Genomic DNA, 23,567 nt, shown 5'->3' on the forward strand with positions numbered 1-23,567 from the left:
GCGCGCGTCGCTCCCCACACGATGAGTGGCCGCGCCGCGCGCTGGGTGGCGCTGCCGATCGCCACCCGCGCGTGATCGCCCGCCGTACGTCATCGTGCAGGACCCCGCGCGCGCGCGCGCACGCGTCTTTTCACAGCGATTGGCCCCTGTCGCACGCGGAAATCGGGTGGGAGATACGGAGGAGAAAGAGCATCGGGCGCGCCGGGCGTGCACCAGCGGCAGCCATCGACGTACGCCGGACGAGACGAGCAAAGGCATCGTCGTCCAAGAAAAGAGGAAGCCGACAACGGGAATATGGCCTTGTTTAGTTCCTAAAATTTTTTTTCAAAAATATCATATCAAATTTTTGGAGACTTAAATAAAACATTAAACATAGATGAACCTTAAAACTAATTGTACAGTTATGCAAGAAATCTTGAGACGAATCTTTTGAGCCTAATTAGTCCATGATTAGCCATAAGTGCTACAGTAACCAACATGTGCTAATTACGGATTAATTAGGCTCAAAAGATTCGTCTCGCGGTTTCTAGGCTAGCCGTGAATTCGTTTTTTCATTCGTGTCCGAAAACCACTTCCGACATCCGGTTAAACATTTAACGTGACACTTCTCTTAAAAAAATTTTCAATCTAAACACCACATATATGTGAGGTGAGGACGTCATTACACTCTCTTTCTGTGCTCGCCCGCGCATCCTGTTGGTGGACCGGGTTGGGCACGGCCTCATGGGCCACTTGGGCGTCGACGAGTAGATAGGCCGCATTCCTTCCTCTGTTATCAGTAAACAGTGGAGTAATTAGTTAAAGCCTTCAAGACATGTTCAAAGGTAGAGAATAGTGTGACTTTTCCCTCGCCCATGTCAGCAACATTAACTTATTTTGTACATGTGTATATAGGGGTAGAGTCGGGTATAGTTACTCCATTAATACCATAAAATATATTTTTATTACTTTTATTTCCTTTTAATCTACCTCGTGCAACAAAATTTCCTTACATAGATGCGAAGAGTCGACTCTAAGTTGTTGCCATACATAACAACTATTTCTCTCTCTCCTCGTTTCTGTTTTCTTTTCTCCATGTCATCTTATTTGCTCACATGGCAACAAACAAAGTCAGTTAATAATTACTGTTGTGCATGCTCTTAGAACTTGCTCTCTCCGTCCAAATATAAGGGAATTTGTAGAATCTAATTAGTTGCATGAAGAAATGACTTAAATATCTCTAAATAAATAAATATATTGTATAGAGAGGTAAGGTGGGATAAAATGGATAGATATTTGAATATGAGACAATTGATGGAACAATTAGTACTCCACATATGCATTCTTTATTAGACAAATTTAAATCCAGAAATACACTTATCATGACATAGAGATAGTAGCACACTCTTCACACAGTGTATGATGCTTCAAACGGGCCCTCCAAAAAATGTTTCATGTTAGTTCTTATATTATTCACTTTAGACCTTGCAAATATTTGATATTTAATTTTTGTGAAAGAATGGCAATCCAACCCTTCCATAAAAACAATTTCAGTACAAAACCTCCTACCCCTATATATACGTTAGCTACTGCCTATAATCTTGACCCCTCCTCAGTACCTATCTATCTCTCTTGTACTTCTTTCCCAACACCTACATGCAACAGTATTAATGATGTCTCCTCCCTTCAAGCCCGTGGTTGTTGGCTTTCCACTGCCTCTTCCTCCCTCCAACAACTCTTCCACCTCTCCCGCCTCCTCCACTCCCTCTACCCCCTTCATAATCTTCATTTCTAGCGATAGTCGTCGCTACCAGGAGGCATAGGTCGGCGAACTCCACGACGACGAAGATTGGGGCGACACGAGAAGGCAAGTCCATGATGGTGCAGATCAGGGTAGAGGTGCGGAGCATCATGCAATGATGATCAGAATCAACATCGGTGGATGTGGGTGAAGTTTTAGTTGGCAACGCAGAGCTCCCACTCTGATGATTGCGACACGCTCTCCTCCTCCATCTTCCCACGGATCGAGCAGTGTGGGCTGGCAAACCCTCCGACAGCACCTATCGAGGTAGCATCGATCAAAAAGCTTCCTATCAACGTAGATCAGAGCAGCATGGGTTGGCTAGCTCTCGGGTGATGGACATCGAGGCAGTGTGGGTGACAAACTCTCCTTGTGAGATCCACCTCTCTATCTCCTTCGTTAGTGCCCCCTCCCCTCACTCTCTTTTCCTCTATGTCATTATGCGAAGAAAGGCGGGAGGGTAGGGACCTCATGCGTCACCCGGGGCCCTCCCCAACAATTGGTGCTTGTCACCTCTCTAATGCACACCGACGAGGAATGTGCAGCTAGCAAAGGTTCAAGAAGCTACGTGAGGGCACGATCGCAACAACAGTGGAACCGACATGCCAACGGAGTGAGACAACCACTAGCCATGTTGGTGCATTGTGCATGCCCTAATTGATTGTCGTATGATGGACATCACCATATCACGGGGCACGAGCAGAGTTTGGAGTGGGAAAAATAATAGAATAGACCAAACCAAAAGATGTGACTGATAAATTCAGTCTTAACATCACACTAACAAATTTTCATTGATTAATTCGATCAATCATCACTCTTAGTTAACCAAATTAATTGAATATACTAGATAAAAAGGACCCAAGAGCCCCTAGACCCTAGTTGGCCAACCCACTTGGATAGCCCTAAAATGATGAAAACTAGAGCTGCACTCCGGCACTCGCTGCCCCTTCTAGAGAAACACCACACCAAGCCGACAATGCACACCTCCTCCTTGCATAGAACCAAACATCACCACCTAGATTGTTGTCACACAAATAATATCCCCTTCCTCCTCGGTCCCAATGCACCCATTGTAATCATAAGTTGGCTACCATACATGGCTTTCAATCCATGAAGTAGGGTTAAATTCCACCGGTACATCATTTTTTGGGAGGGTTCTGTCAAAAAAGTAAAAAGTCCAATTTGACTCCCTTAAAGTAGGCTGAATCTAATTCATACCCCTTAAACGGAAACCGGATAGGATGACTCCCAAACTATTGAAACGAGTGCAATTTAACTCCTCCGGTGGTTTTGAAGAATGGTTTTGCTGACATGGCATTGACGTGGCGGTGTTGACTCAATCTTAATCTCACGTGACGCTTAGGTGGCACTGGAATTTTAAAAAATACCAATGGGACCCATCTGTCATTCAAAAAAATATTATGGGACCCACTGACTTGTGGGGCCCACATGTCATCCCCTCCCCTCCCCTCTCTCTCTAACCATTCTTCCCTTCACCCTTTCTCCTCATCCAGCAGAACCATCCACGCTATCCCTCTCCGGCAGCATCCGGCGGTGCGCGCGACGAGGCGGTGTCGACGACGCTGTCGGAGGTGGCGCTCTTGGCCGAGCCGTTTCGGATCCTAGAGCACGTGCCCTTCGGGTTCGACCGCGACGACATGGTGATGTTGTCCATGGCGCGTGTTGAACCGGGTGTTGCGTGTCAGCGGCGAGCGGCAACGCGAGGAGGAGCAGAAGGGCGACCACTGGCACCGCGAGGAGCACTCCTACGACAGATTCTAGCGCTAGCTCTGCCTCCCTGACAATGCCGACCTCGACTCCATCGTCGGCATGCTTGACAACGTCGTGCTCACCATGCGCTTCCGGAAGCTAGCGCCCGACCAGATCAAGGGCCCGTGCAGCATCGCCGGGGGCGACGACGACAGTGCCAAGAAGAGCATCGGCGCCGTCAGCGAGGAGCGGCACCAGCAAGCCAAGAAGGTGGAGCTCTGAACAACCAGTGAACTTGTGAAGTGACTGACAACCATATGCTTGCGAGTGTTGTTCCTTGCACTTGTTTTCAACATAAGCTCGTGGACCAGGTACGCTTCAGTTTGATCGATCTGTAGATTTTAACTGAGGAATAGGAAGCTTCAGTTTACCTTCTTTGATGCTTGCAAAAATTGGTTGTTTGGTGCGTGCAAAGATTGGTCATGCAAGCAACGCGACTGGACAATGGCGTGGCCCTCCGGGTGGCGATGCACCACGCCGTGGCCGACGGCCGGTCTCTCTGGAGCTTTCTCAGGGCCTGGGTGGCCGACTGCCGCATGGATGCACACGCACCCAACGAACCACCGCCGACGTTCGACCGCGCCGCACTAAGGCTCCCCGACGGCGACGACTTGACCAGGTCCGTTCTCCGACATGTTAAGAGGGGAGAGAGGGGAGGGGAGGATATGTGGGCCCCTCAAGTCAGTGGTCCCACAATATATTTTCTTTGTTGAATGACAGATGGGTCCCACTAGTATTTTTTAAAATTCTAGTGCCACACAAGCGCCACATGGGACTAAGATTGAGTCAACACTGCCACGTCAGTGCCATGTCAGCAAACCACCCTAAAAAACCGTTGGGTGAGTTAAATTGCACTGGTTTCAATAGTTTGAGAAGTCATCATATCCGGTTTTCTGGTTAAGGGATATGAATTAGATTCGGTCTACTTTTAAGGGAGTCAAAGTGGACTTTTTCCTTGAAAAAACTACATGGTGTGGTGGTAGGATTTATTGGGCCTTGGTGTGGCCCATTTCAAAAATTGCTTCACTACCGTAGAGGATAGGTCTTCGATTCTAGTCAGGAAGACCTTCGGTGTCAGTTACCTAACTGGCATTAGAATTATGGCATTAATGTTAGACATGGTCATTAGTGTCAGAGTAAAAAAAACCGACACTGATGAGTCTTACCAATTCGAAAAAAGAAGTTGACTCGATGAATGAATCGAGCTGATGGATTGAGCTGCCATCCACACATCCATGCACAAAAAACATCAAATCTTTGTAGCCAACACAGAATCAAGGTTAGTCAAAGATCAAGAGCGAACCATGGCATTCATTAAGACATTGACCAAGAACATCAATCCACATAAATAATAACATATCGAAGATACACCATTTAAGCAGTGGAGGAAACTATGCAATGTCATGCCATTTTCCTCCATGGAAACCCTGGTGTGCTGCTTGAAGAGGATAAGGGCAAGTACAATAATGTAGACGGTTATTATCTATTTGACACACACAAACAGCTAATAGACAGCATGTACAATGACTTGTCTACTTGTTTGTCTGCAAAACATTTAATTTGTTCTTTGATACAAAAATTAAGGTAATCAATGGTGCTAGCGAATAGACGAGACGTGACATACAACAATGCTAGCGGTGTCGGTTTGGCATTGGAGCACGTACCCCTGTCGTCTCTTCGCGAAGAGATGTTGTGGTCGTCTGTTAGATGGGGAAGGGTTTTTTTTGTAAATTTTGTAGCATATAGACGGCTTAAAGACAACCGTTGTACATGCCCTAAGGCGATAGAGACGCTGACCTTTGATTGTGGGTGGCGGCAGGGAAGTCATCCTGGTCTGGCAGTGAGGTGATGGGGCCATAGCTCATGGACTTGTAGTCTTGACCGCCTTCGAGTTCCTACCCATCATCGACGCATCCAAACTTGTGGCTGCCGAATCTGGCCACACACCAGAGCTCTAGATGGTTAGATCCAATTGGGAGTTTCCAAACTGCAAAGGTGGATAGATCTCTCAAGGTTCCAATAGAGATGGAAGTTGTCACTTAGGGGAGATGAGGATAAGACAATTGCGCATTAGAAGGGGTGGCCACTGCTTGCTGGGAATAGCCATCGCTCGCTAAGGAGACATGGTTGGTGCTCACCATGGTTAGGGAGATCTAGAATGGGGAACGAGAGAATAGAGGAGAAGGACTAGATGACGAAAATAGGGCATGGGCATGGAGGGCCTGAGAATTTTATTGTGTTAATCAAATCAGGTCAGATCGCTTGTATTATCTTTGCTTGGTCGCTTTTTTTCTTTCGGTTATCCACAATAATCGGCATTGATAGTTGTGTTTTTTGTGCTGGTCTACCTAAAAATCTGATATTGAATACATCCATGTATGTTTTTTTACTGCAAGGCGACGCTGATTGAGTAATCATCACCGTCGGTTCTTGACTATATTTGATGTTGATCAGGGTGGGTTGGCTTAAAATCCCCTACTAGTGTCGGATTTGCACCATTTAGTTCTGATAAGGCAGTATAAATGAGTTGTTATGTTGTGGGGTTTACATTCTAATCTAGGCCTTCGACAAGTTAATCATGATTAGAGGTGGGAATGGGTCAAGGTCCGTGGGTTCTCTAATAACCCTATTTAATTCTTAAAAAAATTTTAGCTCAAAACTCTATACAATTTTATTTTCAACCCGTTTTGAACCCATACCTTAAATTTTATATGTAAAATAGTTGGATCCATTACCACTCCTAATCATGATTCAAACTAAAACCTTCTGGTTATTGTGGTTAGTACTTTAGTAGTATTTTTTTTCCATAATAAATGTATCGTTATAGTATATTCAATGTTTTTAGCAAACCGAAACGTGCATGCTAGACTCAGGTTTCGGTCTTTTACAGTTGAGGACGACGGACAGCAGCACCGGGAACGGGCAGGGTGCGCACCACCACCTGTGGCCCTGAAAGAAAAATCAAATCTGCTGGCGGTGGCGACTGGCGCTGGCGGTATCAACCCATTGGCCCTCCTGCGTCCAGCCCACCCTACGCCGCCTCCAGCCTCACAATGCAACCTCTCTCTCGTCTCTCCCCCTCCGCCAAACCAAACCACCACCCGCAAATACTACGGGCGCCCGCGAGGCGAGGCTCCCGCGCGTGCTTCGGTTGTGGTTGCGGGTTTGTCACTGTTACTGGTGGTTGCGGGTTTGCCATCACCAACCTCGATCCGCGCCCGCTCGTGCTCTTCTACGTACGTTACGTCCGCCTCCTCCGGCCACGTCGCGAGGAAAGGGCAGCCACAAGTAGGCGCGGCGGCAGCAGGCCACGCTCCCCTCGCTGCCACCATGCATAGCATAGCTTTAGCAGCACAGGCGCAAACGCGCAAGCCTCCGGTCTCTCTTCTCCTCCCCCTCCTCGTAACGTGTCCGCTTCTTCCCCCACCAGTCCCCCACCACCTACCCGGCCTGATCTTTTTCCCCTCGCTAGGCAAGAGCTATAGCTCCCCAGGCACCATTATATCATCAGCAAAGAAAGCCAGCCGGCAGCCGCTGCTGCTGCGATCGTCGTGGGTGCGTTGCGTGTGCGTAATTGGCAGATCAGCTAGCAGCATGGCGACCTCCGGCGACGTCGAAGAGGTGCCGGAGCCCGGGACGGATCACCCGCCAGAGCCATGCATGGGCGTCGGCAGCGGCGACGACCTGGAGCCGACGACGGAGGAAACAAGCCGCCCTCTGGCGGCCGAGACGACGTCAGATCACCATGAAGCGGCACAGCCGGAGCAGCCTGCGGAGAGATCGACGTCGGAGGCGGATGAGGAGAAGGTTCCGGTGCCAGTCGCGGTCGACACGACGTCCGATAAATATGAGGCGCCAGCCGTTATTCCCAACGCCGCAGCGGAGAGGGCGTCGTCGACGACGGAGGAGGAGGAAGAGAAGGTACCTGTGCCGTTACCGGCAGCGAAGGAGCTGCAGGCAGCCCCGGAGGACGACTGTCATCAGGAGAGCGCGCGGGAGAGGCTGAAGCGGCACAGGCGGGAGATGGCCGGGAGGGTGTGGGTGCCGGACATGTGGGGGCAGGAGAAGCTGCTCAAGGACTGGGTGGACTGCTCCGTCTTCAACCGCCCGCTCGTGCCACCCGACCTGCTCACGGCGCGCCGGGCGCTCGTCGCCGAGTTCTGCGCGCGCCGCCCGGACCGGACGCCGCCCGCCGGCTCCGGCCCTCTCCGGGTGCAAAACAGCTGCTCCTAATCGAGCTCAATTAGCGCTCCAACTTCACTAGCCATATTAGCTAGCCACGTGTGTGCGTGCCTTCTTTTTGCTCAAATAAGAGAGAGACTTCTTAATTTGTTTTGAAGTTGTGAAGGTCTTTCAATTTCTTTCTGTACTAATTCTACATTTCTAATCATGCATATGTGAATTACATTTACTGATTTTACTAGCTTATATACTCTGCTATGTAATAATATGTGTTCCTGTCAGTTGTCCTCACAGATTCACACTTGAGCTCCTCCAGAAAACTATATTGGTGACTGTCACCTATATATTTTAATAGTTTTTTCCCATCCTTAAGTAGATAATATGAGGTATCACTCTCTTTTATTTAAAATTTGGTATCTTCTGGTACCTAAGGTACCAAGATATACTAAATTTTACGTATAAAACAATGGTACCTCTTGGTACCTTCTCAATGATGGTAAAATTGCTCATATTTTAATGAGTAATTTTATAGCTCTTGAGAAGGTAGCACGAGGTATCAAAATTTCAGATACTATGAGGTACAAAAATTTTACACTAAAATTTTGGTCTCTCAGTACATACTTAAGAACTATAAAATTGCTCTATTTTAATTCTCCTTAGTAGTGTTAGTGACTCCCTAGTGTATATATCATCACATGTGTGCAGCTAGTTTTAGCTTTCACTGGGTTCATACATGCTCTAGTGCGATTGATTTTCGAGATCGCTTGCTTGAGAAATATCTGTGTAATTAATGGGAGTATCGTGCGATCGATGCAGGCCGGTTTAGATCGCCATCTAAGAATTCATTGTTCGCTCGTTGATTACGTGGGGCGAACCCTTTTTCAACAACTTAATGACGACGTGGATTCCTGTCACTCTTTCGTTTATTTCTTCGCTACCCATGAAAGTTACCGCTCTCATCATTTTACTTTTCCTTAGGCTTTTAAGACAAAATTTAAACTTTCAGTCTTAAGTTTAAAATTAATTTTAGATGTTTTATGATAATTTATTATTTAGCCTTTGTTTTTTAATTGCTAAGAACATATATATGAAAATATTATTTATAAATTATTTTTTATTGTGTAAATATGTTGTTTGATTTTTTCTAAGAAAAAACCAAAAGAGGAGCCTCTGTATATTCCTGCCTTTAGTTTTCGTTGTTGATAACGTGCCGGTACCAGTAGCATTTATGAACAATTAACTATTATAATGGAAAATGTGACCATCTAGCTTTTACGTACATGCATCTTGCGTATTGTCAGGTCAAAACCACCATCAGCGTCATTTATATGTACTCTAGCTAGCAAGCTTTCGACGAGATTCAGAAGTACACATTCAAAAGAATATCTCGTTACTATTCGTATCATGTGGTCGTTTTGCAATTTTCTTCAAACAATTAGTAGAAGAGAATATATTTTTAGCATAATACAGTAGTTTATAAGTTAGAATGGAACCCTTCCAGAAGTCATAAGCTTCATACCATGCACATATATGCATGGTCAAATCAATATGATCGTGGACTAAGGTGCACCATGAAGTCCTTTGGCCTACATGCCGGACTTCTTTCAGAAGGCGGGGAGAAGTCTAGCAACTATCTTCAATTCAATTAATAATCCTGGGAACGCCCATTCTTATTGGAATCATGAATAATCCTGCTAGTTAAAAGAACAGTAGTTGGCATGGTACTATATGAGCATAAGCTAGCGTGGGATATATGTGAGTGTACGTCTACGTTTGTACGTATTGGTGTACGATAGTTCATAGTATATGCAATCATAAAAGTAAGTAGTACTACCTTTATATTTTTTTATATAACGTCGTTGGCTTTTAACTTCACGTTTGATCTTTCGTCTTATTAAAAAAATAGATAATTATTAATTATTTTATTGTAATATGATTTATTATTATAGATCATATATTCAACGCGTACTTAATTATTATAAACTGATATTTTAAAAATGAAAATGGTCGTACGTGTGTTGAAAGTGCATGTATATATTGATCTTATACTACATTTGTAGCTATTTTAAACTGTACTTCGTTGCAACTAGCGTATTACTTCCAGTCTCAGTAAATATATATAGCAACTGTTGTTTTGAACAAATATATAAAATGAATTAACCATGCATGTAGGCCCATTATTCTATTGGTCTTTCTTTTTGTTGCAAGTAGCATTGAATTAATTGTTTACATAAGTTGCTTGTAATTCTCGCACAAAATTTCTACTCTATAATAGTACATGGCCGTCTTGGACTTTCCGGCGCAAAAGTGCCATATATGTAATAGGTCAAATCTATTATATATAATAGGAAGCGTCTATCCTACTACCAGGGTGTAGATACTCCCTTCACGTCTAGGGTGCAGAAACACGTTTATACATATTTTTCTCTTCTAACAGAAAGTACAAACTCTATACATGTAGTTATATCATTCGCATTAGATTTAATAGTGTCCATACTTTCTGTTGGGTGGGAGCAGAAACGGTTATAAAAATGTTTTTCATCATGAACGTGCAGGGAGTAGCTACACCTGATAGTAGCATCTAATTTTTATATATATACATACATACACATATATATACATACATACATATATATATACACATATACATATACATATATATACATATATGTATATATATATACATATATGTGTATATATATATATATATATATATATATATATATATATATATTAGAAAAAGAGCCTCCACGTTGACTCTCACCGGCCAGAAATTATGAGATTAATCAGAGGGAAAATAGGAGAAAAGAAAAGATTTTTTTTAGGAGAAAAGAACGGAAAAAAAATTGAATCAGACAACGAGAAAAAAAAAGAAAGAGCAGCAAAAGAAAATTGAATCGGACAATGAGGGGAAAAAGGAGTAGTTTATTTAGGAGAAAAGGTTAACCGTACAGATCCGGTTTATAGCAGTAAAAAAGAGAAGATTAAAACCATCAGGTTAATAGCTCGGTGTTTCTATAAGTACACGTGCCAACAAATTGATCAGAAGTTTAAAGATAAAAAAGATCAGATCAATCGCTTGGTAAAAAAGGAAAATAAAAGATTAAAAAAAGAAAAGACAGTTTTTTAGAGAAAAAAGAACGTGAATTTTGGATTAAAAAGGTGATTATTTTGGTTTTTTTGGAATCGAAAAAAGAAAAAGATAATGATTTTTTGGATTGAAAGGAAAAAATCAGGTTTTTTTATAGAGCCGTCAAAGGAAAATAAGAGATAAAATAGAAAAGATGATATGTTTTTTGGAATCGGACGAGAAAAGGGGAAAAAAAGGTTTGTTTTCTCATATGCCTAAACAATATTTATTTTATTTTATAAGTGAGCGCTATGTTATTTGAAACAGGATATGAACAATCACAAATAAGTAATATATGTGATTGAAGAAGACAATGAAAGAAGAGATATTATACTATAAATTTTGTATAACTTTGATCTATTGTAGTATTATTGTTAGATATGTTATGTTATTAAGATAATATAAAATGAGCAATTGTTTAAATTTGCGTAGAACGTCAAATATAATGATCGAAGTTAGGTCCGAGTTTAACACTATATTGCAACTTTAATATTTATATTTTATAATATAATATGAAACTATATTTGATATTGTATAAGAAATTTCATAACGAAGTTAGTCGCGTAGTCTGCATGGGGCACGATGCTAGTTAAATAAGAAACAAACAATATAAGTGTACAGTAGTAAATTCACCATTACCTTCTGTTAAACAAAATAATGGACTTCTAGGGAAACATCTATAATACTTGTGAACCCAAGCGGTTTTAAGGCATGGACTCTGTTATGATGGTTAGTTTCAACTGATCCAATTAATGATTGTGATGGAAAGGAGTGTTAAAATAGGCCACAAATTTGAGTACATATTTGAGTAACCCATTTTACCCATCTACAAGACTACAACCGAATCTATCACAAAGGAATTGAACTACCTTTCCACTATTTATTGTTTGAGAGCAAACCATAATTTTAAGACTAACTCTACCAATTAATACGAGGTGGCCGAGTTCCACAATATCTAACCAGGTCTGTGACGATGAAGCTCCCTCCTCCTGTTGTTTCCCCATGCAATCTGTATCTACTAATTAAAGTCTACTTTTGGAACGTTTGGTATCACTATATATGACAAACATAACAATGTGTGTAGGCTTACCATGTATTCAAATATACTTGAAAATAATCCTTTTTGCGCTCCCGTAGACAGTCTAGAATTTAAAGGATGTTTGTATTTATTACTAACTATTTTTCAGTTACGTTAGTAGTATTTTAACTTTGTTGCCCAAATATCTCAATTTCTATATACACCACTTCAGGGGCAGATCTAGCGCGGGACTGGCAGGGCTCTAGCGGGTGTGTTGGATCCCCTATAAAAAATAGAAGAGAGGGGAGGGAAAAGAAAAGGAGGAGGGACTGAAGGAGTAAGAAGGTAATTAGCCTCCTAACCTTCGAATCCTGGATCAACCACTGCACCACTTTGAAACTGAAGGAGACAATGGTTCTTCTTGCTATTCTCAATTACTTACTTCTCTATTTATCTCTTTTCCTCTCTTTAGCATGACATCACAACCGTTGTTGGCATGCCTAGAATAAAAATCACCACGTCCTATACATATCATAAGAAAGAATATTCTATTTTTTTACTAATAATATAATTAATAAAACACATGTATATATATATATATACCCCTAATCTGTATATCCCACGCCTACCTTGCTCAAAAGAAAGGTTGTTGTGCACTTTGTGTATATGCTAAACGTATTGATTAGTTTTGTTAAATGATAGTAAACGATCCCTTCATCCACGAAATGGAAGGCACGTATGCAACAAAATATACATTTGAGATGAATACTAGTACCTGTCACTTCGAAGGGTATCGATAACTCATACCCGTACCGACATGTTGCCACATATATAAATGGCTCAAAAGTTGTTCACAGATTATGTATAATAAATCACTCCTACAAAACACAACTAAATTTAACAATTTTATAATATGAACATGAGTTTAAAATTTGAGTTTTTTTTATTCTTGAGAAGGTACCATGAGGTACCACTGTTTTCCATGTAAAATTTGGTATTTACCACTATTTTCTACGTAAAATTTAGTACTAAATTTTATATAGAAAACAGTGATATCTCTTAGTACCTTCTCAAGGATGGTAAAATTGCTCTTAAAAATTTTATGTCTAGAGTTTTTCTCATATAATGGGTCAGGGTAAAGTTGGTAAAATTAGTACTATTGTCCTTCACCCAAAACTTAAATGTGTAATTCCTTTTTACACGTACATTATTTTCTAAACAGTGTGGGTATAAATTTAAATATGGCAATGAGTGTATCCAGGACATCCCAACCTATGGTTGCTTCTTTTTGACCTGTCCGGCTAAACTAATCCTCGTTTTCTGTTAGCATGCTTTTCAAACTATTAAATGATGTATTTCATGCAAAAATTTTCTATATAGAAATTGTTTTAGAAGATCAAATAAATTCATTTTTTAAATTTTTAATAAGTAATACTTAATTAATTATATACTAATTATATTTATCGTTTTCTGTGCGGCTAATCAACTTATGCAACACTCGTTCGAATGCAGCCTATATATATCCCATAAACCAAGCAACAACCTTGTCCAACTACTACAGCCCAAGTAAGCTACTATGCCTATCTACTCAAGGTACGCAAAACTAATGAGTACGGGTTCGGATCCTCTGCTTTACCGTAGATAAAATACTGTTCATGTGAGTGAAACAGTAAAAAAATTAGTGAACAGTGACGCAGACACTATAGACACAGTATTTTGATATTGTAGCACTAAAATCTAATCTGTCCATTTTTGATCCAGTGATTAGAAAAATAGTCCAAATTCACGGTATTGTTCCTCATTCCCACCGAGCAGCCGGTCGAACACACGGGGCCAGGTTTCTATTGTTTTAGTTATGATTAGGATTATAATTTGAATTCTAAATTTTAAGTTGGTTTTAGAGTTTTTTTAGCATAATTTATTTTTAAAATTTCATTTTTAAGATCGTTAGAAACACATCTATAAAAACTTCTCTAGAAGTCCTTCCAGATACTCCAAGGAAACAAGAATATCTTACGTACTCCCTCCGTCCCAAAAAAATAACTTTTCAGTTTTGTATCGAGCGTTTAACCATCCGTCTTATTTGAAAAATATTAAAAAATTTTTAAAAAAAATTAGTTATATATAAAATACTATTCATATTTTATCATCTAATAAAAATAAAATTATTAATCATAATTTTTTAAAATAACATAAAGAATCAAATATTGTATCTGTTTTTAGAGAGTCTTCTTTCGCTGGTCACGCCTCACGAGTAACGGTAACACAGCCATCTGGGCGACTGGTCCCTGAAAGCCCTGAACGGCTAAACGCGCCGATCCTACTAGCGTATAGCCGCTCGTCGCGTGGCCCAGTGGCCCGTCGTGCTGCCGCGGTGTCAGACCAGCCCACATTTTCCTCCCCAATACAATGGGCCCAACCAACCCCGCCCACGGGGTGTCCGCCAGGACGCCTTGCCTTGCTCCGCTCGCCTCCCCGTGGCCGTCGCGGTCGGTGTCCTCTGCCACCTCCGCTGGCCACTGTGGCGCTACTGTATCGTTTTTCGTTTTTTCTATCAAACACGTTTGATCATTCATATTATTTAAAAAATTTATATAAAAACTAAAAAAAATTAGTTAGTATTATTCATTTTTTATCATCTAGTAAGAAAAAAATATTAATTGTAAAAAAATTTAAATAAGACGAAGAGTTAAAACATTATATAAAAAAATAAAAAATGATCTTATTATTTAAAGACGGATGCAGTAGCAAGCGAAGCGAGAGATTGCGAGTACCGGTCGCGGTTAAAAAAAAAAGAGCCGAGGTTGCGGCATCGCATCGCTGTGTGCCTGCACTCCAGTGCCCGTCTGTCTCTATCCCTACTCCTCCTCTGTGTCTCTTCACTCTAATCCGAAACACAACCACTCGTGACCCCGGTACTCCCAGAACTCTCCTCGCCGTCGCGGCGTCGCGCACCGCCTCGCTCGCTAGCCAGCTCCGGATTCGGCTCCAGCGCCACCGGGCTGGCTATCTGCTGCTCGTTTTGCAAGGTCAGCCGCTCTCTCTCTCTCTCTCTCTCCCGCCTTCCCAGGCTTGATCACTGCGCGCCGTTTGGTGACGCGGAAACGATCTCGGCACGCGGCATTACGAACTGTTATAATTCCCTCCTGTGCTATAGGCTTCTTGGGGGTTCTTTCAATTCGGTTTGTATTTTGCTTCGCCATCGCATCAAAGTGCAGCATGGATAGCATATGTTTCCGTTTTTTTCTCCTTTCGATGTATGCTCTTCTTCCTGTCGTCAGTCGGTCAGTGCCAAAAAAAAAAAGCTCTGGTTGCGCGTCCAAATCAGAGTAATTTAGACAATGCACGCAGATCTTCTAGTGGTATCCTAGAGGGAGATTACTACAGTAGTACAGTGCAGTTGTTTGTTGTCCTGAGTTGTTTATTTGTGCCATTGTAGAATGATTACATACTCTGGTCATGACATCTGTTCAACATTGCAAATCTAGAGTTAAGGACTGGACAATCAAATTGGGTCGAGCTTGGAAGTTCAGTCATTGCAACTGAAGCCTAGATTACGTATAGCCTGTTGTATGCTCATACTCCATATCCTTATGACGGATTGATACGAGTGGCCCTCGTTTGCTCCGGCTTCATGCTTCTGTAGTTCTTACTTCTTAGGTTGTCCTAATTGCTCCTCATCATAAAAGTTCACCATTCGGTTCACCTAAGAATATCAAATCATTTGTGGGGTAGGGAGTGTTATTGTCAAACGGCATATTTAAAAAAATATATATAAATAAAACTTATATATATATATGTATGTATGTAGCGATCTAAAAGACTGAAAAATAAACTTCGGTGAAAACCTCAAATTAACTCTAAATTTAAGGTTAAAAATTCAAATTTTACTTATAAGCATAAGCAGAAAAATCCACCATATATAGTTTTTAGTGCTACTTTGTGATACCAAATAAGTCTCGAAATTTGCACAGGCATCTCGTTAAGAACGGTAAGAAAATCTTTCCATAGTAATATAAGAGAAATGCAGCAAATTCATAATGTTTACCGGTAGGACCGTCTCCATGAATTAGAGGCCGGTGAGAGAAATGCAAATGGAGGTCCTAAAATATATAAAGTCATGACTAATGAAAACAAGTTTGCCAGCTTTTTACGTCCAATGCGATAGCTTAATCACGAAGATGAGCTGAGATATGCGGCGGCACGGACAAACAATGGAGTATCTTCATGTTGAAACAATCGCTTAGATGTCATGTTTCAGTTGCCACCGACCGGTATGGTCTAAATCTTAAAAATTCGAACCAGACCTTCGTCGTAGACTTTGGGGCCACCGAATGGCCTGTTTACATGTGAAAGTCCCAAAGTTGTCATGCACACCCTTATTGACACTAATGTCAAAGGATTTTAGAACATTCATCGCTCTGTTTATATTGCTATCTAAGGCCTAAGGTGTTATAAAACCGGCTCTATAATCATCATCTAAAATGAACAAGAAAGCACATAATAGAAGATCTAAAACTCGTGATGACCAGGGGTGGATCCAACATGGGGCGGCGGGGGCTCGAGCCCCGCTATCCCCGTTAAATCCATTGGAGTTTCCACGAAGATCCTTCTAAAATTTTATGGCAAAGATTAATAGAAAGGGAGTCTGAAACTCTATCTAAAGTATTCAGACCTCCTAATGTCGTTGGCTAGATTCGCCACTGGTGATGACACCGAGACACGATAGTATTTATTAATAAGATTTAACTGTAGCATTATTCTCAGGGCACTGATTACGGATGTTCTTCCATAAGCTAGCATATTTATAATGTATCATGTACCCACACATCAACCCACATTAACACTGACCGGTTGGATGCTCATCTATGGTAAAGTTAATATGGGGTATCTCTTTATTTAAAATAGAACTTATGATAGTTCAACTCTACTAAGTATCCAAACACTTATTACAACTTCAAGTACTATATCCTAACAAAGCCGACTTTATACACATGTTGACGCAAACTCTAAAAGCTATTAGGATGACTTCAAGGAAATGTAAGTGGGGATGACAATGATCCACGTAGAGCTTCCCGCAGAAATGGAAAACGGCTTGTACATTACTACCAACTATGTGACGTGTCATGCACCTGTGATCCATTCCTTATCCAAATATATCCGAATGGCAGTTGGGAAAGATTAATTTTGGATGAAATTTGTTTTATTTCTTCATCAGGTAGTTGACTGTAGTACCATTATCTGCACTTAAAGGAAGTGTAGCTGTGTAAACCATTGTTAGAGATAAACTTTGATCCTCAGCCACAGATCATCCAGGTTCAAGTGTCCCAACTTTTGTTTCTGGCCTTTAATAATTTCTTAAGTTTCTTTGAATTCAGCAACGAGAAAAATCCAGGAAGAGTTTATTTATATATATTAGGGATGAATGCATGTGACAAGATTAGATACCTCATCAAGAGGCATGTATATGTACTAGCTTAGTGCACATACATTGCAACCGGATTTTATTAAACAAAATTGGCACTAACATATTATTACCATTATTTTATGCATTTATCACATATTAATTGTTGTATATATTTTATACCAACACGTACACACATTGGCCCCATAGGTTTTTCTCTCCACAAAAAGCAGTGTGTCCGTGATGGTTGGTTGACCAGTGTGTCCTACATATTTTTTCTTTCAGAAAATAGGGAGCTATTGGTAGGTTGGATGGTAGAATCGCTACCTAAAACTACCACTTTTTTATATAGGAATATAGATAATATAGATATTTTCTGCTAAGATTGTTGGAATTAAAACCAAGGTTCAGTGTGACGCTTTCAGTAGCCCTTGCTTTTAGGACTACTATTTATCCATAAATAAAAACTTAGTGGCTTGGAAGTCATTTAGCTAATTCAGTAAACACTCTTTTCAGGTTCGACAGTACTACTCAGAGTAGGAACTTAGTACCTCTTTTAAGCATTGTGATCCTTGAAATGTTTTTTTAAAAAGTAGCAGGACCTCCACTGTTAACTACGCTATATCTCACAGTAAAGTTCTGGGAATTCTATTGTACTTAGGATTTAGGAAGGTAGCTTGAGTTATTAAAATTTTTAATATGCAATTTTGATACATGTATCTAAAAGCACCAAGTTTTTAAACAAGAAAATATGGTCCTTGATCAGGTATCATTTCAAGGTTGAAAAAAAAAAGCTAGTTCGCGAAATTTTACATCGGTAACCTATTAAGACCGTGTTTGTTTGAGGGTCAGTAAGTTAATTTATCTTGGCGCAAAAAACATACTAATAAATTAGTACATGATTAATTAATTATTAAAAAATATAAAATAGATTAATACTATTTTTTAAACAACTTTCCTATAGAAAATTTTTAAAAAAGTACACCGTTTAGTAGTTTGGAAAACGTGCACAAGGAAAATGTAGGAATAAGGTAGGTTAGAGGGGGTGGCTGAACACGGCCTAGATGGTTTCAGTTTCTTCCTTGCTCAAGAAGTGGCGCTCATCTGCCATCTTCAGTTAAACTTCTGTGTCCCTATCCTGACTCTTGACAAAATTTTCACTTCTTACTGTTTCGGAGTGTTTGGTTCCTTAACTTCCTTTTGTCACACCACGCTTTCATGTTAGACATGTTTTGACTTTCTCTAAAGTCAAAGTTCTTAAAGTTTAACCAAATTTATAGAAAACTATACAGCATCTACAATACTAAATTAGTTTCATTAAATAGAACATTGAATATATTGTAAGAGTATATTTGTTATATTTTAGAATGTTACTATATTTTTTATATTTTTTGTTAAATCAATGGCCACAACATCTACGATACTAAATCAAAACAACTTGAAACATGAAACTAGAAACTGGAGGAGGACAACTTGGTTTTGTCTCACCTTTTTTACCTTTTCCATGTGTCATTCACTCTATTTTTAGACTAATCAGACCACACTTATGCCCATTAAATCCATGGGCACACTTTTGTGCCTTGCCACACCTTCCCTAAAGCTAGTCGTGGCAAACATAGGCAACAACTAAATGAAAATTGAACTGTTTGCCAACTGAAGGACCCAAAATTGTGGTTATTTTCTAGACTACGCTCCACCAACCTTGGTTTGGTTGTGTGCTTCAATTTGCCTAACTTCTCTTGCTAAGGTGTACCATGCCACAGTGGTTATGACTAAGAAATCCTTAGGCACAATTTAGGTAAACGTTGGTAAGAATTTAAGAGTTTATGTCTATGACAGGCAGGGACACTCGGCTAGATTTTGTGGCATGCCAAAAGAGTGATAACAAAAGTAAACACTGTGGCCAAGTGTAGCTAAGTAGGCACGTTTTTGCAGTGTATTCGCCACCTTATTTTCGGTGCCTTCTACCATGATGCCTCGTGCCCTGCCATTTTTGTTGTTCTTCCACCTGAAACATGAAAAACTTTGGGCTTTTCCGAGTTTAAATATTCTTGTGAAACACAGAAGTTCAGGTGTTCATATTTTGTGAATAGCCAAGAGCCCAAGCTGACTGAATGCAACTACCATTACCTTTTCAGTTCTCAGACATCCCGAGATATGGCAACTACTACCGTCACAGCACCAATCCTCTGCAACCTCAGCGCCAAGCCACAGAACAGCCTACGCCTGACGCGCTCAGCGAACGACGGCACAGGACGACGACTGTACCTGAGCTCGTCAAGGAGCACGCCCACCACGCTGGCGCCGGCCGGCGGCGGCGTCAGGGACCGCAGCGACTTCCGCGCCGCCGCGGCCGTCTACAAGGTGAAGCTCGTCGGGCCGGAGGGGAAGGAGGGCGTGACCGTGAACGTGCAGGAGGACACCTACATCCTGGACGCGGCCGAGGAGGCCGGCGTCGACCTGCCCTACTCGTGCCGCGCCGGCGCGTGCTCCACCTGCGCCGGCAAGGTCGTGGAGGGCACCGTCGACCAGTCGGACCAGTCGTTCCTCGACGACACCCAAGTCGGCGCCGGCTACGTGCTCACCTGCGTCGCGTACCCGACCTCGGACTGCGTCATCCAGACTCACAAGGAGTCAGACCTGTATTAGTCAGCTATACTAGTAGCTAGCTTGCTTGCATCGCATGCGTGCACCGGTGCAGCAGTGATCGATCCAGTCCAGTCCCATGGATTGATCTCTGATCCATCGCTCTCCGTGCAATCTTTTTACTGTGGCTTTGCACATGTACTTGCCGTGCGTTGAAACTAGCCAGAACATACCATCATCTTCCACTCCGATTGAATTTAAGTGTACGTTCTTGTCTCTGCATTGTTCTCCATGGATATCTCGGAATCTTTCGAGCCTGTCTTGAAGGCGATGGCCGTCGGTTTCGGCTCTCGCCGCCGTTCTCGCGTCGTCCATGAGAAAGAATCATCAAAATGGATGAAGCTTTCAAGAATATTTCAGTATATATGGAAAGCGAAATAACCCGCGCAGTAGACTGATTGAGTGATTGTGCAGAATAATATGACCACATATAAACCTATCCTTACCGTATTGAGCCATATGGTTTACGAAAAGTTAGGACTATGAAGGCGGCCTGAAGCAACTGCGAATCATAGCAAAAAGAAAACGGACCAGGTTCAATCCGCACTAACCGTCGGTTGGTTTGCCGTTTGGGTTTTTCTGTTTATTACTCGGACGCGCCGTTGATTTTTTTATACACATTTGATTACTTGTCTTATTCAAAAAAATTACATAATTATTAATTATTTTTATATCATTTTATTTATTGTTAAATATACTTTTATGTATATACATAGTTTTATATATTTGACAAAAAAATTAAATAAGACGAATAGTCAAATGTATATAAAAAAATTAATGGTGTCAAACATTTAAGTAAGAAGGTCGTAATATTTTGTTTAACCTATATTACTTTAATATAAAGTAATTTATAATATGCTTTCATAATCCCATATTGCCAGGATAAATTAAAACCCATTTGATTCTAAAAGCCGTCACCAGTTCGCTGGTTCGAGATAAACCGATTTACTAGTTTTCGATTACATCAACCGTCTTTAAGTAGAACTAGATGTCGAGGGTAGTCGATTTTGTTTTGTTTTTTTTTTTGGTTGAGCTGTCGAATGGTTTTATTTTTACGAATATTAGTCTTGCATGTAGTGTATTGCAGCAGCTAGGAGCAGGTGTCGCGTCACCGAAAGGCCAAACCGGTACAGAGCTAGAGCAATTATTTGGATGGTTTTGGCTCCTGCTCGACGTGAACTGAAAGCCATGCCACTTGGGCAAAGCATACCACCATGGAAGCTGAAAAGCTCTCTCGATCTCGACAGAATGGAGAGTTGCCGGCGAAATGGGGATTCTCGCCTCTCTTTTTTTTTTTTTTCTGAAACTCTGAACTTGCTCCGATCTTAACTGGTACGTGTTGTTGGTTGGCTGACGAAACTGAAGTTTCGGAATGGGGTCTGGTGGTTCGGTTTGTGTTTAAAGGAAAGAAGCCGCACAATGCCGTGGAATGCAGCGTGCCAGGGTGTAACACGAATGCGCTGAACTGATTCGAGTGTATCTGCAACAGGATATTTGGTCGGGCGTTAGGTGAAGGTGAACCCGTCCGTCCAGGGTGATGGGGCAGACAAAAGTTGATGAAACAACAGACGATGAACTGGCCGCTGAAAGACGATTTGTAGCTAGCTAGCGTAATGGTGCCAAATCAAATTGAGCGCCAAATGGAAAAGGGAGCATCGATTATTTCATACGTTGTTCGAATGTAGCCGTATTGAATTATTGACATCTGAATCACAACTTACAAGGCTGAAGCTTGCGTAAAGCTCCGGGCATCACGCTCAGCTCGTTTTCATGTTTGGTCCTGCTTGACCGGAAAACCAATGCTACGTCATTACAAAGCAGATCGATAGAAAATGCTTCACATCGTACAGCTACTTTTGTAGTGCTCGCGTCCTCCTACAAAACAATATTAGCGTTTAATGATAGGAACAATATTAGCGTTTAATGATATTAGTGACTAGTGACGCTGTATCCCAGCGACGGCTGTGTGTACATTCCATGCATTCGTCAGATTTGTAGCTTTCTTAAGTAAATTCACGTGCTCTTCCCTCCTCATCTTGTCTGCTTCTTGTTTAGAATTTAAAATTTAAATTTTTCGTCTTAAATTTAAATATAATTTTTTTATAGTTTATTTTTTGGATTTAATTTTTACATTACTAAAAATATATATATTTATTTATAAATACTATTTATTTATAAATATGCCGTTCGACTTTTTAGCCTACATTAACCAACCCATCGCCTCCTTTCGTCTTCTATAATCAGAAATTGTACATCGCCTAAAGCTCTTGTACGAGTAGTTTCCGATGTACTCGTCGCGTAAGCTTCGCTGCCAGCACGTTGTATGCCCCCATATACTTACGTGATACGACGTGGCAATGTCGCAGCAATTTGCAGGCGCGGCGAATTCGGCAGGTAGCGGCAACGGTAGGGTAGAGGGCCGGGCCTACGTGGGGACCCGTATCAACCGTATGCGACTCTGACGACGCACACAGTGGTTGGCCGCTCCCGGCCCCAGGTCCACGTGCCGCCGACTCGGAACGGCGTCACCACGCGGCCACACGCCCACACCGGAGTCGCGTCGATCGCCCACCGCCCCATCACCACGCACCGACGCCTGCCCCGCCCGCGTGGCGGCCGGCGCCCCACGCCCGCCAGAAACCAATCGGAACTCGGAAACCTCGGGTTCGCGCCCCGGCCCGGTCATCCAGTCCGTATTTTCTTGATTTTTTTTTATTTTATAAACATTTCTAATTACTACCTCCTTATTTTTCGTTTTTCCGTGTTCAATCCATTCATCTTATTTAAAATTTTTTTACGATTAATTTTTTTATTGTTACTAGATGATAAAATATAAATAGTACTTTACACGTGACTAATTTTTTTAAGTTTTTTATAAATTTTTTAAATAAGACGAATGGTCAAACGTTGGACACGGAAAAACGAAATATGAGATTATTATGGGACGGAGGTAGTATATAATTATGAAACCTTTAGTAAAATCAAAATATTTTAGTCATGTTACACGTGGCCAAATCATGTCAATGAGAATACTGTGACAAGTGTTATCAAACTAACTACTCATAACAGGACTACTAGTATTATTTGGGGACTGAGTGACGTCGTCAAAATATTAAGATCTTAAATAAGTTTTGCAATGATTTAGTATTAAAATTAGAAAAATAAAAATGCTTAAAAGAATCAAAACTTTTTTTTGTTAGTCATAGGTAGCAGAGGGAATGAATGATCATTTGTTTTTTTAAGAAAGTCAAGCAATATATTTGTGAACAAATATAATTTTAATTTATGAATGATTTTTTATATATGTTTTTAGCAATTAAAAGAAAAGTCTAAAGACAAACTATAATAATTTTTAAAGATCAACTTTAAATATAGTATAAAAATTTAAATTTTAGGTAAGCACAAGCAAAAACTAAACCCTCGTTCCACTTTGGGCCAAACCGTGCGGGAACATCTCGGCTTGGCCGCTGGAGAAATGCCGGGATTTTTCCAGTCGCGTGTCGCCTCGTAAGCCCGTCGATTTTCGCTGAAACGCACGGGGGAGGTCAGTGCCGCGCCGCGTGTCGTGAGGAAGTTTCGGTCGCCTCGCAGCCGCCAGCAGCGCCGCCCTGGCCGGCACCGGTGCGCGCGTCACCGT

At 41.4% G+C, this 23,567-nt stretch overlaps 2 protein-coding genes and 1 pseudogene across 2 annotated transcripts; all 3 read left to right on the forward strand.

Annotated features, from left to right (window-relative positions):
• Positions 1 to 2,115: 2,115 nt before the first annotated feature.
• On the forward strand, positions 2,116 to 3,772 carry LOC121054188 (annotated as a pseudogene).
• A 3,068-nt stretch (positions 3,773 to 6,840) lies between these two features.
• LOC102701438 lies at positions 6,841 to 8,077 on the forward strand. Its single transcript, XM_015836381.2, has one exon. The coding sequence runs from the start codon at positions 6,881 to 6,883 to the stop codon at positions 7,781 to 7,783; it is 903 nt and encodes a 300-aa protein (XP_015691867.1). The 5' UTR covers positions 6,841 to 6,880; the 3' UTR covers positions 7,784 to 8,077.
• Positions 8,078 to 14,738: 6,661 nt separating this feature from the next.
• LOC102701717 (ferredoxin-1-like) lies at positions 14,739 to 20,148 on the forward strand. The gene is made up of 2 exons (XM_015835958.2): positions 14,739 to 14,909; positions 19,423 to 20,148. Exon 2 carries the CDS (start codon positions 19,442 to 19,444, stop codon positions 19,931 to 19,933), a length of 492 nt encoding a protein of 163 aa, XP_015691444.2. The 5' UTR covers positions 14,739 to 14,909; positions 19,423 to 19,441; the 3' UTR covers positions 19,934 to 20,148.
• The last annotated feature ends 3,419 nt before the right edge of the window (positions 20,149 to 23,567 follow it).

Source organism: Oryza brachyantha, chromosome 4 (genome assembly GCF_000231095.2).
Source record: "Oryza brachyantha chromosome 4, ObraRS2, whole genome shotgun sequence".
Taxonomy (NCBI): Eukaryota; Viridiplantae; Streptophyta; class Magnoliopsida; order Poales; family Poaceae; genus Oryza; species Oryza brachyantha.